This window comes from Lichenostomus cassidix, chromosome 12 (assembly GCF_008360975.1).
Source record: "Lichenostomus cassidix isolate B80296 chromosome 12, HeHo_3.0, whole genome shotgun sequence".
Classification (NCBI taxonomy): Eukaryota; Metazoa; Chordata; class Aves; order Passeriformes; family Meliphagidae; genus Lichenostomus; species Lichenostomus cassidix.
Genome location: NC_139493.1, coordinates 4,345,980 through 4,358,973, shown reverse-complemented (window position 1 = coordinate 4,358,973; position 12,994 = coordinate 4,345,980). Strand labels below are relative to the sequence as shown.

Genomic DNA, 12,994 nt, shown 5'->3' with positions numbered 1-12,994 from the left:
TGCCACTTCTCTGAGCCAGCGGATATTTGCATTTGTGGGACTGCACAGAATTTGAGCTCAGCACCAAAAGAAGACACAGAGAGCACACAATGATTTGTGGCTGCTAGAAAAAGCAAAGTTTGTACAGAGATGGAACTCTGTAAGAGGAGGATGGGAAGGGAGGAGAGCTACTCAAAAGTCCTGCATTACAGGCAGTTTCATTGTCCCAAGTATAGAAAATTCCAAGGGCTGTAGACTGCAAACTCAACCCAGCTTGGCTGTGTGGTGGATTTGCTGCAGGTGGTTGTGTGAGACTTCAGGCCAAGAAGGCAGAAAGAGAGGGGAGGTTGTGAGTGAACTGGTCTTATGGAAGTCCTCAATACATCAAAATAGAAAAGGGGTAGAGCAAAGATAAAACACTTAAAATCCTTTGAGAAACTTAAGATCAAATGAAAACTGAAAGGAAGAAATTTATTTGCGCTGTTGCCCAAACTACTGCATGATGAAGTTAATTATATTATTATTGTAGAACATAATAGCATTAATCGTGTAATAATAAATAAAAAGTAATGAATATGTGGAGCAAGATGAAGAGCAGTTCTGAGTTGAGGGGACATATTCAGTGCAGCATGGCTGCCATTACTTTCCTTTTTGCTCTTCCCGAAGCAAGAACCATTGTTTTCCAATTTTATAGCTAAGAAAGGTGTTGAATTTTTTCACCTTTTTTTTTTTTTTCCCCTATAACAGGAGCAGTTAGCGTAGCTGGAAAATACACTATTTTTAGCAGGTCACTTAAGCTATCCCTCGAGTGTTGTTCTGACAGGTGTGCACGTGCCTCAGAAGGATGCAGCCTTAATTTGGGTGAGCAGAGCCTGTGACTCGTGCCTGTGTCACATCCTGAGCAGGCAGCAATGCCATAAACACGCTGCTCCTCTGGTTCAGCTCGTGTGCTCACGTAGCAGAAGGTGTGCTGGATTTCAGCAGCTTGCTGTCCTCAAATACCTTGCTGAGTCAGGGCATCCGTGGGAAACATTCCCAAGGTGGAAGTCACTCTGGGACGTGTGGGAAGAGATGCTGCACAGGTGCAGAGGTGAAGCTCAGTTCCCAGCATTGTGTTTTGGGATCCACAAGCCCTTCTTGCTCCTTGGAATGGGGGTAATAATCGGTGTGACAAATACCCATCAGACTTCCTGTGCACATATTTCACAGACTGAAAGGTTGTGACTGAATTATTTTAATTCTAATTACTTCATTCACATGCACAGCATGTATTTTTCCTACAGAGTCGGAAGCGAGAGCGTTGGCTAAGGAGAGGCAAAAGAAAGACAATCACAACTTGAGTAAGTGTTGGTTCCTTGCATTTTGCATCACTTCGTGGAATGATTTTGGGCATGAAGTGCTCAAATACTAACGTTTTAAACCTGAATGAAGTACTGTATGTAGTATATAAAGCACTAGATCATTGTGTTACGCCCATAGATCAAATGTCCCAAATTCTTGGGAAATGTGTGCTTAAATCTACTACTGAATTTTAACTCTATTTTTGTTTTTTTTCAATAAACCAAGTGTACGAATGGTTATCAATGGAATTGCTGGGAGCAATGTCTGACCCAATGTCTGACACTATTGTCAGTGCAGCAATTTTATAGATTTCATTTTTGTAGGGAACTCAAATTTCCAAGTTGAAAAAAAAAGCATTTTAAAATAATGAGCATCTTATGACTTAAAGGATCCATAACTTATCATTTTATACATTATAGTAGTAGAAAAAAGGAACTGTTTCATGCCTTGAGTCACTCAGAAGCCTTTTCCATAGCATGAAAAGGTAATGCAGGAAAATTGGTGTTTGAATTAAACTTTTGGATCCTCAAAGTGTTGCACATGGAAGAGTACTTTAAAAAAGAGACTGTGCCTTTTGTCCCATTTTCTGTCTTGGGATTTCCTTGAGCATCCAAATATTTATCTCTGATTTTGCCCCTGATGCTTCTCCCTAGAAAAATATTTGCTTCTCAGTCATTCTGATTTTTAGTCAGTTAAATTCTGTGACTTCAGCAGTCCCAAAATTTACTGTATAGACAGAACTTCTGTCTTAGTGTGTCCATGTGTAGGAGAGCAGAATTAATTATCACTAGATTTTAAGCTTCAGGCGAACATTTCAATGGTGCTTAAAGAAATCTTTGATGAAGCACTTAACAAGTTGTAATTAAGTGTGAATATTACTTGTAACGTTTGTGCTGTTTTTCCTAAAGTTGAACGAAGAAGAAGATTTAATATTAATGATCGTATAAAAGAGCTGGGCACCTTGATACCCAAGTCAAATGACCCGTAAGTATAATGTGCCCAGGGAGACTGTGGGAGGGAGGAGGTAAAAAAAATCCTAGGGGAGAACAAGAACTTTAATAAAAAAAGCCAAAAAAACCCAACCCTATATTTTTTTTCTTGCTCTTAGCACTCTGTGACTGCAGAAATGCTTGAAAGTTCCATTATGTTTTTTTAAGATTTTTTTGGGGGTTCATTTTTCCCCTTTTGGAACCTGCTTGTGTTTATATTAATTGGATGATTTTTGTCACAAAGCTGGGGTTGGTGCTGGGAGTGACTGAGTGCCTTACCAGACGCAGAGTTGTGAGGATGGGAAACCTATACTGGCCTGGCTGCTTAATTGGTTGCATGTCTTGCTAAATGATCCTTTTAATTAATCAGATGTTACAGCTTGACAAGGCAGAACTGGTCCCTCTTTCAGTGAAAACGGAGGGCAGTTTATCTGGGAAGCCGTCACATTCCCCTTCCCTCCAAGGGCAAAAAAGATGGAAAATAAAGAGCATAACTGTGTGCCCTGTTCACTGATAATTTGCCAGTGTTTGTTGTGATTTCCCAGATGTTCTTTACGATAATTCTACAATGATTTTACTGCTTTTAGCTTGTATTTACACTTTCCCAATGCTGATTCAGTAGCAAAGAGTTTGAAAGTCCAGTCTGAATCTAATCTTAAATCTGAATCAATGCCCTGTGATGCTTCTGGGGAGATTTTCCAGTATTTTAAGGCAGTTGCTCGTGGAGCAACTTCACAGCTACTCTGCAGAGTGGCTCTGCAGCCTCCTTCAAGGCCAGCAGGACAATATCTCTCATCATCAACCTACAGGACAGGTGGATCTTTCCTCTGACAGCCTGCAGTAAGATATTTTTTGCTTATTTAGAGAAAGTAAGAGGATGTGAGGAGACAGTGATGCAGCAGCCTCTCTCTCTGAAAGCAACGTGCTTCCCAAGGGCTGTACTTCAGCCCCCTCTAGTGCACTGCAAACGCCTTCTGCACCCATAAACAGTAGCTGGATTAGGTCTGAATAAGGTGTAATCACAGCTGCAGGTATGAAGGGAGCTATGACACAGAGCCTTACCCTGTCCCTCTGTGCTGATCCCAAAGGGACATGCGCTGGAACAAGGGGACGATTCTGAAGGCGTCGGTGGATTACATCCGCAAGCTGCAGAGGGAGCAGCAGCGCACCAAGGAGCTGGAGAACAGGCAGAAGAAGCTGGAGCATGCAAACAGGCACCTGCTGCTCAGAATACAGGTTTGCTGAGAAACGAGCTGCAAACGCTCTGGGATGGAAATGCAGCGTGGGATTGCAAACAGTGGTGACTTGTGGGGGTTGTGGGTTAGGAGGAGACAGAGTTTAAATGAACGGTGGCCAGGGCTGAGATGCTTGCAGAGAAATTTCCAGGAAAAGCCAAAGATACCTTAGGTTAAAAAAAAAAAAAGTAAAATAGAATTTTAACATTCTAGCAAAAGCGCTTGTGAGTGGTCTGGTTTTGTTCTACCATGGCCAGTGCTAGTTCCAAACCACACCATTGAAAAGATTTATATGGTAATACATTCCTCTGTTTGCCAGGCCTGAGGAATTGGGACTTCATGTATCCATGCATTTGTTGGTAGTCACGAAATTAAGTTCAGCTGTTTGGGAGTGTTCCCTGCTCCTTGAAGTCTGTAGGACTGTACAACAGTTCTCCTCAGCACTGAAAAGCAGTAGGTGGCATGAATATGTTTTCTCTGTGGGTTGTTGCCTTGTTGGATTCACCCAGGTTCCCAGTGTTCTGAACTGCACAGATTTAAGGGTGAAAACTCCATTTCTCTAACCAATTCATTTGCCTTCACCTCAAGCTGGAGAGAAAAACTTTTCCTTGAAGCCTACACAGGTTTTTTTTTCTGGATAGCCACTCCTCTCTACAGAAGGGTAATTAAAGAAGTGTACCAGAATTGGGTATAAGAACACCTAGTGTGGAGACAGTGATATCTCAGATATCCTCGTGTTGCTGCTCCCCTGCAGTATGAACAGCTGAGCTCTGCATGCAGCTGCAGCCTGCCAGGACCCCTCAACAGCCCAGCTAATCCACCAAGGAGATAATGAAGCTGCAAATACCTGAGAGTCAAGTGTGGAAGTAAACAGCTTTAAAATAGAACAGGCTGGGCTGAGCCTCAGCGCAGTTTTTGTACTTGGTTGAGCAATCTGCTGCTAGAATGAGATGATAAAAACACACAGCCCTTTTGCAGAGCGACACCAAGCAGTGGTGTCTCAAAGCTAAGTGAGAGCGCTTTTTAAACATCTTTCATCGTGCTTTGTGTTATCCATCTGCTCTGGCTCCTTCAATCAAAATAATACACTAAAACCCAGACCCTAGAATAATGGGCAATCCATCTGGCAGCAAATAACCTCAAGTGTGTATTTTCCCTTTTTGTGTTGAGTCTGATTAAGCATGGAGTAAGGGGCTCTTGATTCTGGCTTATTAGCTGATGGAAGAAGTGCTTGTTCATTCCACCTTCTCTGATCTTAGTGTGCCCTTAAAAGCTTGTTGTCTTAGCCTGAAAATGATGGGAAAGGCTATTAATCAGGAATATCCAGAAACAGCACAATTACAACAGTGATTGTGATTGCCTAATACAATGCAGAAGTAGAAGCAAAACGTCTTTTACTGATGTATTTGTGAGAGGGCATTTAAGTGAATTCTTCTATTATGTGTCTGCAGTCAAGTGCATCTGTATGATTAAATGTGAAGGTGGGATTTAAACTTTCCAGGGAGATTTGAAGAATCCTGGCTCTGTGTGAAGTCTGAAGCCTTCCTGTGACTTCCTTGTGATTTTTTCAGCACAGTTTTGATTGACCTCTTGCAGCTCTACCAGACTTGTAGATGAGAAATGTCCCCTCCAGTGTTTCAGCAGGGATTGACAAGGATCACATAGACATGCTGTGCCTTCACATATGACTTTTTAAAAAGTACTAAACACATGCTTCTGCTATTTCATTTTTTCCCCCTATTTTTAAATGTTTTCCTCACCCTACCTGATGCTAAACTTGCCTCTCCTGGCACTGGTTTGAGAAGAAGCCTGAGGGGAAACACGTCTGTGCTGCAGGGTGCTGCTCTTGGCTCTGGTGTAGGTGCTGAGGAGGAGTGTGAAGGGTCTGTGTGGGGTGGTGCTCACTCACCTCTTCAAGACACTGATGTTCAGGTGCAAATCTGCAGGGCTGGAGTGTGCAAGGTGCAAGCACTTGTCACTATGGGGAGGGGAGGAACTGTGTGCAGGAGGAGGAAACTGCAAGCCGCAAGATGAGCGTAAGATGACAGATTTTACTTTCAGGTTTTCTCTTAATTTGCCCCTTATTTTCCCTCGCAGGAACTTGAGATGCAAGCCCGGGCACATGGACTGTCCCTTGTCCCATCTACAGGCCTTTGCTCCCCTGACATGGTCAACAGGGTCATCAAACAGGAGCCTGTGCTGGACAACTGCACCCAAGACATGATGCCACACCACACAGACCTGTCCTGCACCACCACGCTGGACCTCACTGACGGCACCATCACCTTCAGTGACAACCTGGGAAACGTGACTGAGCCAGCTGGCACTTACAGTGTCCCTGCCAAAATGGGATCCAAACTGGAAGATATCCTGATGGACGATACCCTCTCCCCCGTGGGAGTAACTGACCCACTACTCTCCTCCGTGTCTCCTGGGGCATCAAAGACGAGTAGCAGGCGGAGCAGCGTGAGCATGGAGGACACTGACCATGCTTGTTAGCATCTGTTGGCACACCTTTCAGAAACTGCTTTGGTTCTTGATCAGTAGATGAAATAATTTACCTTTTGTAGAATTTTTTTGATTTTTTTTTTTTCCCCTTGTGCTTCATCAGTGTGTGTGCGTGTGTGTATATATTATATATATAGGATTTTTTTTAGAATTTTTGTGAAGAAACTTGTATATTCTATTTTAAAAACTACCAATGCCTCCAAAATATTGTACAGCATATGTACAGAATCTGTGAACTGGATTCGCCAAGAACTTTGGACTGGTCAAATCTACTCAAAGCAATAGAATTACAGATGAAGAGTCTGTTTCTACTGGGGGGGGGAGGGGGACAGTCGTAGGATTGTAAATGCAACCTATTTACTTGGAAACAAAATGTAAAGTTAAAGAATGTAAAGAAACAACAACAACAACAAAAAGTCCAATTTGTAATTGTATTAATTGAATAGTGCTGCCTTAAAGATACAGTGTCCCTCAAATGTTGGTCTTACATGACAAGTGTTTAGGGAAAATACCCACCCGACTTTACTCAGAAAACAAACTAAACCCAAGTGTTAAGACATCCTGATTGTGTTGATTGTGATATAAAATGCTGTTGCTGAAACCACAGGGAGATGTGAGTGTCTCAGAGTGTTTCATTTTACTCTGAGCTGATTTGGGTTTTCCTTTTGATCATGGTTCAAGTTTTTCCTCTTAAATTTTCATTTTGTTTTGTGACACACGTGGATGGCTTTGCCGACTGCAAACCAAGCAGGAGCACTGTAAGTTGGGATACACTCTTTGGACAAAAAAAAATTATGCATATTATCAGCTGGGCACATTATGTTGTACATATCTAATTGGCTTTATTTTTTTTTTAAATTGCATTGTACAGTTTCTTTTGATTTGCATGGATTCCTTAGTTATCCTCAACTTTTTGTTTTAAATTTATTTGTATTTCATTTGTAAGATTTTTGCCTCTTAATATTGCAGCGATTTTTTGACATTTTTAAAACTCATTGGAAGTTTTCTGCGTTCTTTGTAAACACTTGAAAGGAAGCTTTTATGCAGGGTTCTGTGTTTTAAGAGAGATTTTGAGAATATTTTGTATATTACAGTCTCACTTTGAAAATGTTTTTAAACGCATTTAAGGTAGAGTAAAAATTTAGATTAGGTAATAAAACAACTCTGTAGAGAAACTGAACTTACATATTTATTTTTAGTGATACAGAAAAAAAAAGTAGTAATATGCTTGGAAACATAACTATGTAGTTAATATACCCGTTAGAGCAATTTGTGTTCTATTTCAGCACTGGGGCTGACGTAAGAGAAAAACAAAAAAAACAACAAAAAAAAAAGTAAATTACTGTATCTGCAAATAACTGTTACTTGATAACAATGTTATTAATTTTTAACATGCAACCATGTTGTAAAAGTAGTTCGGTGCATTATCTACTCAAGTGTAGTCCTATGCAATAACGGTAGTTTTCCTTGTATTATATCCAGCCTAGGTGTTGCACGGAGGTGACATGTGGTGTTCCGAGCTAGATGGAGGGAATGGAATTCTCCACGGCAGCCTACAGCTGACTGGCAGGCATAGCTCGTTCAGAATGAAGTGCCTTAAACTCTAGTTGTAGTCTTCCTCGACTAGCACTGACTGAAGTGTGGCGTGGACAGAGCTTTAGGGTGGTGGTGTACAGGGCGTTGAGGTGTAGCATGGTGCCTACGGATAGAAAACCAGAGCTTCCCATTCTCCTTTGTGCTGCACTGGGGATTACATAGGATGAGTGCAACGGTGGGTGACTTGAGTGCCAGTTTGGCCAGCTTTCCAAGGAAACCTTGGGCTCAGCAGTTAGTGTTCAGAAACCAAATGTGAACTGGGTAGGAGGGGGTGGCCGGGGATGGCGATGGGAGTTTCCTCTGGACGTCTCCCCAGGGAAGGGCTCCTGATGTCCCTGCCTGGTCCCACTGCTCCCAGCACAGGGCTGGGGCTCACAGAGCTGTGGCTGCAGAACCTGGGGATCAGTGTTGGTGTCACTCCTCCCGTGGCTGTGTCCAGCCCTTCCTTCCCGCTTGAGCAGCCAGCGATGTGTTTGCGTTGATGCAACCACCGGGTTGTGGCTTTTTTTTCTTTCTTTTGTAGTTTTGGAAGGAGGAGCTGGGGTTGGGTTGTAATGATGCCTCTCCCCCAACACCCCAGACAGCTTTTGGGAATGTGTGTTTCCTAGGGTAGAGAAGCTGTGGCCCAGGCAGGCTGGGGAGGCTGCAGGATGTGCTGTGGTCACCGTGGTCCTGGGGCAGGACATCCCAGTCCCTGCAAGGCAACTGTGCCATAGCTCTGGGTTGAGGATGGGGGTATAGGCTTCTGGTGCTGCTGTTTGGCTGGGGTGACAGGTAGGAAAATCAGGGCTGTAGGAAATGCTTGTAGCTGTAACACAGGGCTGTGTTGCCCTTTCCCAGAAAGTGGGAGAGCTCTGCAGCGTTGGTACAACAATTCAGGGTGTGCATGCTGGAGTGTAGTAACTGAGAACCACTGAATGTATTGAAGGAGGCTTTTGGTTTGGTGCCTGCCCAGGGCATTCAGGAATTCAAGTCTAGACTGTGGTATATGAATATTTTTCAAGCTTATGTGAAACCACTGGTACTTGCTGACAGCCAGGACTTCTGATTTTTGGCTCCATGCTGTGTGGAGGTGAGTTAGGATTCAAGGCCAACCATTCCATCACGAGCTGGATTCCTCAGCAGAAGTCTCTGTTTTTTGGTCTCCTATACCTTATATTTTCTGGGGTAACACAGAACTTGGCCATGCCCTGCTCACTCTTCCCCCCATGTTTCCTTAGGTCACAGCCCTCCCCTGAGTCTGCCCACCCTTGGCATGGTGACACTGCAGTGGGGACACCTCTAGGAGACACAGACCCCCCAGTGGGTGCTCGTGGGAGGTGTCCTTGCCTGTTTGAGCATCATGGAGTGTGTGGCTGTGACATTTTGCAGGGGTCAGTGGCAGAGGACAGGGACAGCAGTCACAGGGTTTGGCATGGACTAGGTGGAGTGAGATGGACAGAAGTTGTTGCCCGGTCTGGTGACAGTGACGTGTGTGACGCTGGGCAGCGGTGGCTTCCCTGAGCAGGTGGATGGGGAACTGACCAATTCTCACTTTGCCAAAGCCATGCCACAGGCAGGGACATGCAGAGTACCATGGAGTTCTTCCTTTCTGCTTTTGGCCTATAAAGCAATATTTAACTCTTACAACCTGTAAAAGCAAAAAGAAGGTACATAAGGAAAGCACAAAGCACAAAATAATGCACTTACATTTATGTTGTTTGACATAAAATGCACTGGGGGGGAAGCTGATGTTGATAATAGTATAAATACCTATATTTCTTGAAAAAGTGACATTAATTACTGCCTCTTGCTATGATGCTTGGTACTGTAATGTTGATATTCATCTGCTGTTGACTGCAGCAATAATTTGTGTATGGTCCATAGCACTGTAAATTATGGATCAATATTAATGTATCCAATGAAATAATTTGAACTGTTGTTCTTGATAGATGGATTAAAGCATTTGGTTTTTCACATACATCTGTGTAAGTCACTCGTTTTCCATGTGAGTTGATCTTGTTTTCCTGTGCATTTGAAGTCCCTGCAGTGCTTCTATGTCTGTGACTTGGCCATGGATGTGTCCATGTCCCTGACCTGGTGTTGGTTGGCATCCTTGGTTCCGCCACAGCTGTCCAGTTGTGTTTGTGTGGTGCTCACACAGGGGGATGAAGCTACAGCTCAGACCCCACCTGGGCTGTGAAATACACCCCAAGCTGGAAAGACCCAGGGCTTATTGCCCAGAGTAAGGAATAAAACAGGTGGATGTGATAAAATGTCATTGCCTTTCTCCCCTACCATGGGCTCTTGTCATTTGCCTCTCTCCCTGCCCCTTGCAGCCCCCAGCTAACCTATGCTCACCTCTGTGGGGCCTCGGGGTAGCTGTCCCCTTTGTCCTGCTGTCACTTAGTCCTGCAAGGTCGCCTCTCCCCAGCAGCCCTGCACAGGAGCTCCTCACCCCGTTCTCCAGCCGGGCTGTGCATGGTAGCATCCCCATCCCCTGTCTGCTCACTCCTCCCAAACCTCCCACCCAACACACAAACAGCTGCTTCTGGCTTCTGCTGGTTAGCTGTGGTCTTGTGTCTTCCCATCTTCATTATTTCTTCCTGTCTCTGTTGCTCTCATCACTTTCTGGTTTTGTTTTTCAATAGCCTTTGGCTTCCTGTGCTCACAGCATTGAGTTCCTGCTCTCTGTGGACCTTGCTGCAGCAGCATTGGGGGTTATTGAGTGCTGTCCCAGGGGGTTTGAGCCCTGATTACAAACAGAGGTATTGAATTTGACCAGTGTCTTGAAAAGCTGATACCTATTAGGAGTAGTAAATACCCAATTCAGTTGAACTGAAAAGTAGTAGCTCAGTTTAAAAACTAGCCCAACAAAAAATGCCTGACTCTACTAGGACTGCAGCAGAACAGCCCCACTCCCTCTTTGTAGAGGATACTTGAGTAAAAGCTTTTGAGTGTTTCCAGCAGGTTTTCCAATGTAATTTCTTTAGAAATTGTCGTATTAAAATGTAGTAGGACTGCATTAGAAAATTTATTTATCAGCAGCCTAAGATATAATTTCTATATTAAGCTGGAGTTCTTAGATGTGTTTTGACTTTGCTTTTGGTGGTTAGTGGGGTTTTTTTGTGCTCAGTTTGGAGTGAATTTCTTGCTGTGGGTGGGAGAACCTAAAGGTTTTGGCTGGGCTGGAGAACCCAGGAGGAGCAGGAAGAGCACCCATCGTGGGGCTATTGGCTGTAGGGAATAGCTCTGTGTCACTAAAGGGTTGGTGGCAGCTCTGCTTGGAAGCCTTCTAGTTGCTTTGGACAAGCCTGAAAAATCCTCCGCAGGGTAAGAAAGTGGATATTAAAAGTAAGTCCAACCATGCCTGGTGGGATCTGTTTTGCTGGAAAGCCCCGTGGCTGGGTTGTGGGATGCTGCAGGGCTCGGCTGGGTGGTGTGGTGGCACAGCAGGACACTGCCACCACCATGTCACCTTGTCATGCTTTCCTTCCCAGGAGAGCTGAGAGCTGAGTAGCTCCTGATTGCTCTGCCTCGGTGAGTTCAGTGCTGCTCCTTTTGCTCTCCCCTCTTGGGGTGGTCCCAGCACTGACAGTTGTCCTACACTGTTGTTCCAGCTCCTTTGAAATGCACTTGCTTCAAATTGCAGGGGAATGGCTTGGAAAAGTGTTGCTGACTCATTAAAATCGATGAGGCTTGACGAGATGCTGTCTCACAGGTCAGATGTGTGTGCACTGAGCAACACCCTTGTCTTTTCCTGTGACCCGAGCTTCACCCTTGAAACTGCTGCTTTTCCAGCTCAGTTTTTGGGAGTGACTCTCTTAACAGGTGGAGTGCTCTGGGATCATAGAGGGAAGTGATATTCCTGTGACAGACCCCTTTGAGGTAGTGCTGGCCAAGAGCTGTGCAAGGCAAGGGAAGGCAGCTGTGGTCAGCAGGAAGGGCCAGCGCATAAAAAATATTTTTATGCAATATTTATATGCAAAGCATCTAAATATCGATTGTTCTTTAAGATGTATATAAATGTCACCACGGGGTTGATGTACATGGCTCCATATTGTGATGCTGCCTCAAAAGAGGCTTTGGTGGATGGGCACACAGCTCAGGGACTCTGCTCTTGCTCAAACACTTTGCTCTCCTGCTGTTCAGCAGTGCCTCTCCAGAGCTCCCTGCTCCTGCTGGCTTTCCTCCTGTCTGCCTGTGAGAGCAGGAGTTGACTTTAGACTTGAATGAAAAGAGTGGGAACAGCACACTCTTGTGGGGATTTGTCCTTCCCAGCCTGTACTCTATCCCAGCTCCAGCCAGCAAACCCACCCTGCTCCAAGGTGAGTTGTGTCCTTGCAGATTGTTTTCTCTGAATGCAGTGTGTAACTCACAGCAGAGCTATCAGCTGCACCCAGGCAGGCTCAGAGGGGTGAGCAGGTGCTGTGTTGCACAAGGAATGGGGCAGTTGCTGGTGTATCCAGCACAGTTTCTTTAGCCACTTTTAATACATTTAGTCAAAATCGTTTAATGTCTTCAAGACCTCTGGCCTGATTGTCATTTTACACTGAGTACACTGAATGCTACTGTTCACTGGGCACGATGGTGGATACTCCTTTATCTATTCCAGAACCACAGAATCATAGACTGATTTGGGTTGGAAAGAAATTTATTAATATTTCTCCTCTTTTTTCCCTGCTGAAAAGCAGTTTATAGGCAGGTTGTTGCAAAAGAAATTACTTCAGCACAAGTAAATAATGAAATAATTTCTTATTCTCTGACCACTAAAGTAATTTTGTTCAAACAAATCCATGAAGAACTTGCTCTGCAAGGACCCAGCTGGGACTTTCCACTTTTCACTTTGGAGTAATGCGTCATATGAGAATAAGCAGAGATTTTAGGTCTAATAGAATAGTTCTGTTTGAAAAAGCAGGAACTAAATCAGAGCTGAATAAATGGAAAAGAATTAAATTCATGCTAGACATTAAAAAAAATGCACCTTAAACAATGAGGTGTATTTTAAAAAGTCACTGTTTTATTAATAATACTTTCCACCCCTTTCCCTTGATCTTTTGATGACAAGCCTGGCAGAGGCACTTTTTATCAGACACTGAAGCAATTTTGCTGCTGTCATGTGCCTTTCTTGATACACACATATTAGTCACGCAGCCATTTTATGTTCTTTAGCATATTTTAGTATATAATTAAAAATGTGCCTGTCTGCTACCAAGCAACCAAGCACGTCAGGGGCTGATTGTGTTCTGTCACCCACAGCAGAAGGGAGGGTAAAAAATAATAATAATCATGTGTTCACTTTTCAGTCCTAATTGTGCTGCAGCTCCTTGGATATGTTGTCACAGACACAACCACTGCCTTCTGAAG

General features: G+C 43.9%; 1 protein-coding gene across 10 annotated transcripts in view; it reads left to right on the top strand.

Moving 5' to 3' along the window:
• Positions 1–9,608, top strand: part of MITF (melanocyte inducing transcription factor) — a 100,099-nt gene extending 90,491 nt beyond the window's left edge. For 6 of the 10 annotated variants that reach the window (XM_085072303.1, XM_085072307.1, XM_085072308.1 and 3 more), the window contains 4 exons: positions 1,245–1,319; positions 2,229–2,304; positions 3,398–3,545; positions 5,642–9,608. In XM_085072303.1, the coding sequence (XP_084928429.1) occupies positions 1,245–1,319; positions 2,229–2,304; positions 3,398–3,545; positions 5,642–6,043 (701 nt within the window). In that variant the 3' untranslated portion in view covers positions 6,044–9,608. The remainder of the gene's footprint in view (positions 1–1,244; positions 1,320–2,228; positions 2,305–3,397; positions 3,546–5,641) is intronic. The other 4 variants (XM_085072304.1, XM_085072305.1, XM_085072300.1 and 1 more) reach the window with 1 other exon arrangement.
• The last annotated feature ends 3,386 nt before the right edge of the window (positions 9,609–12,994 follow it).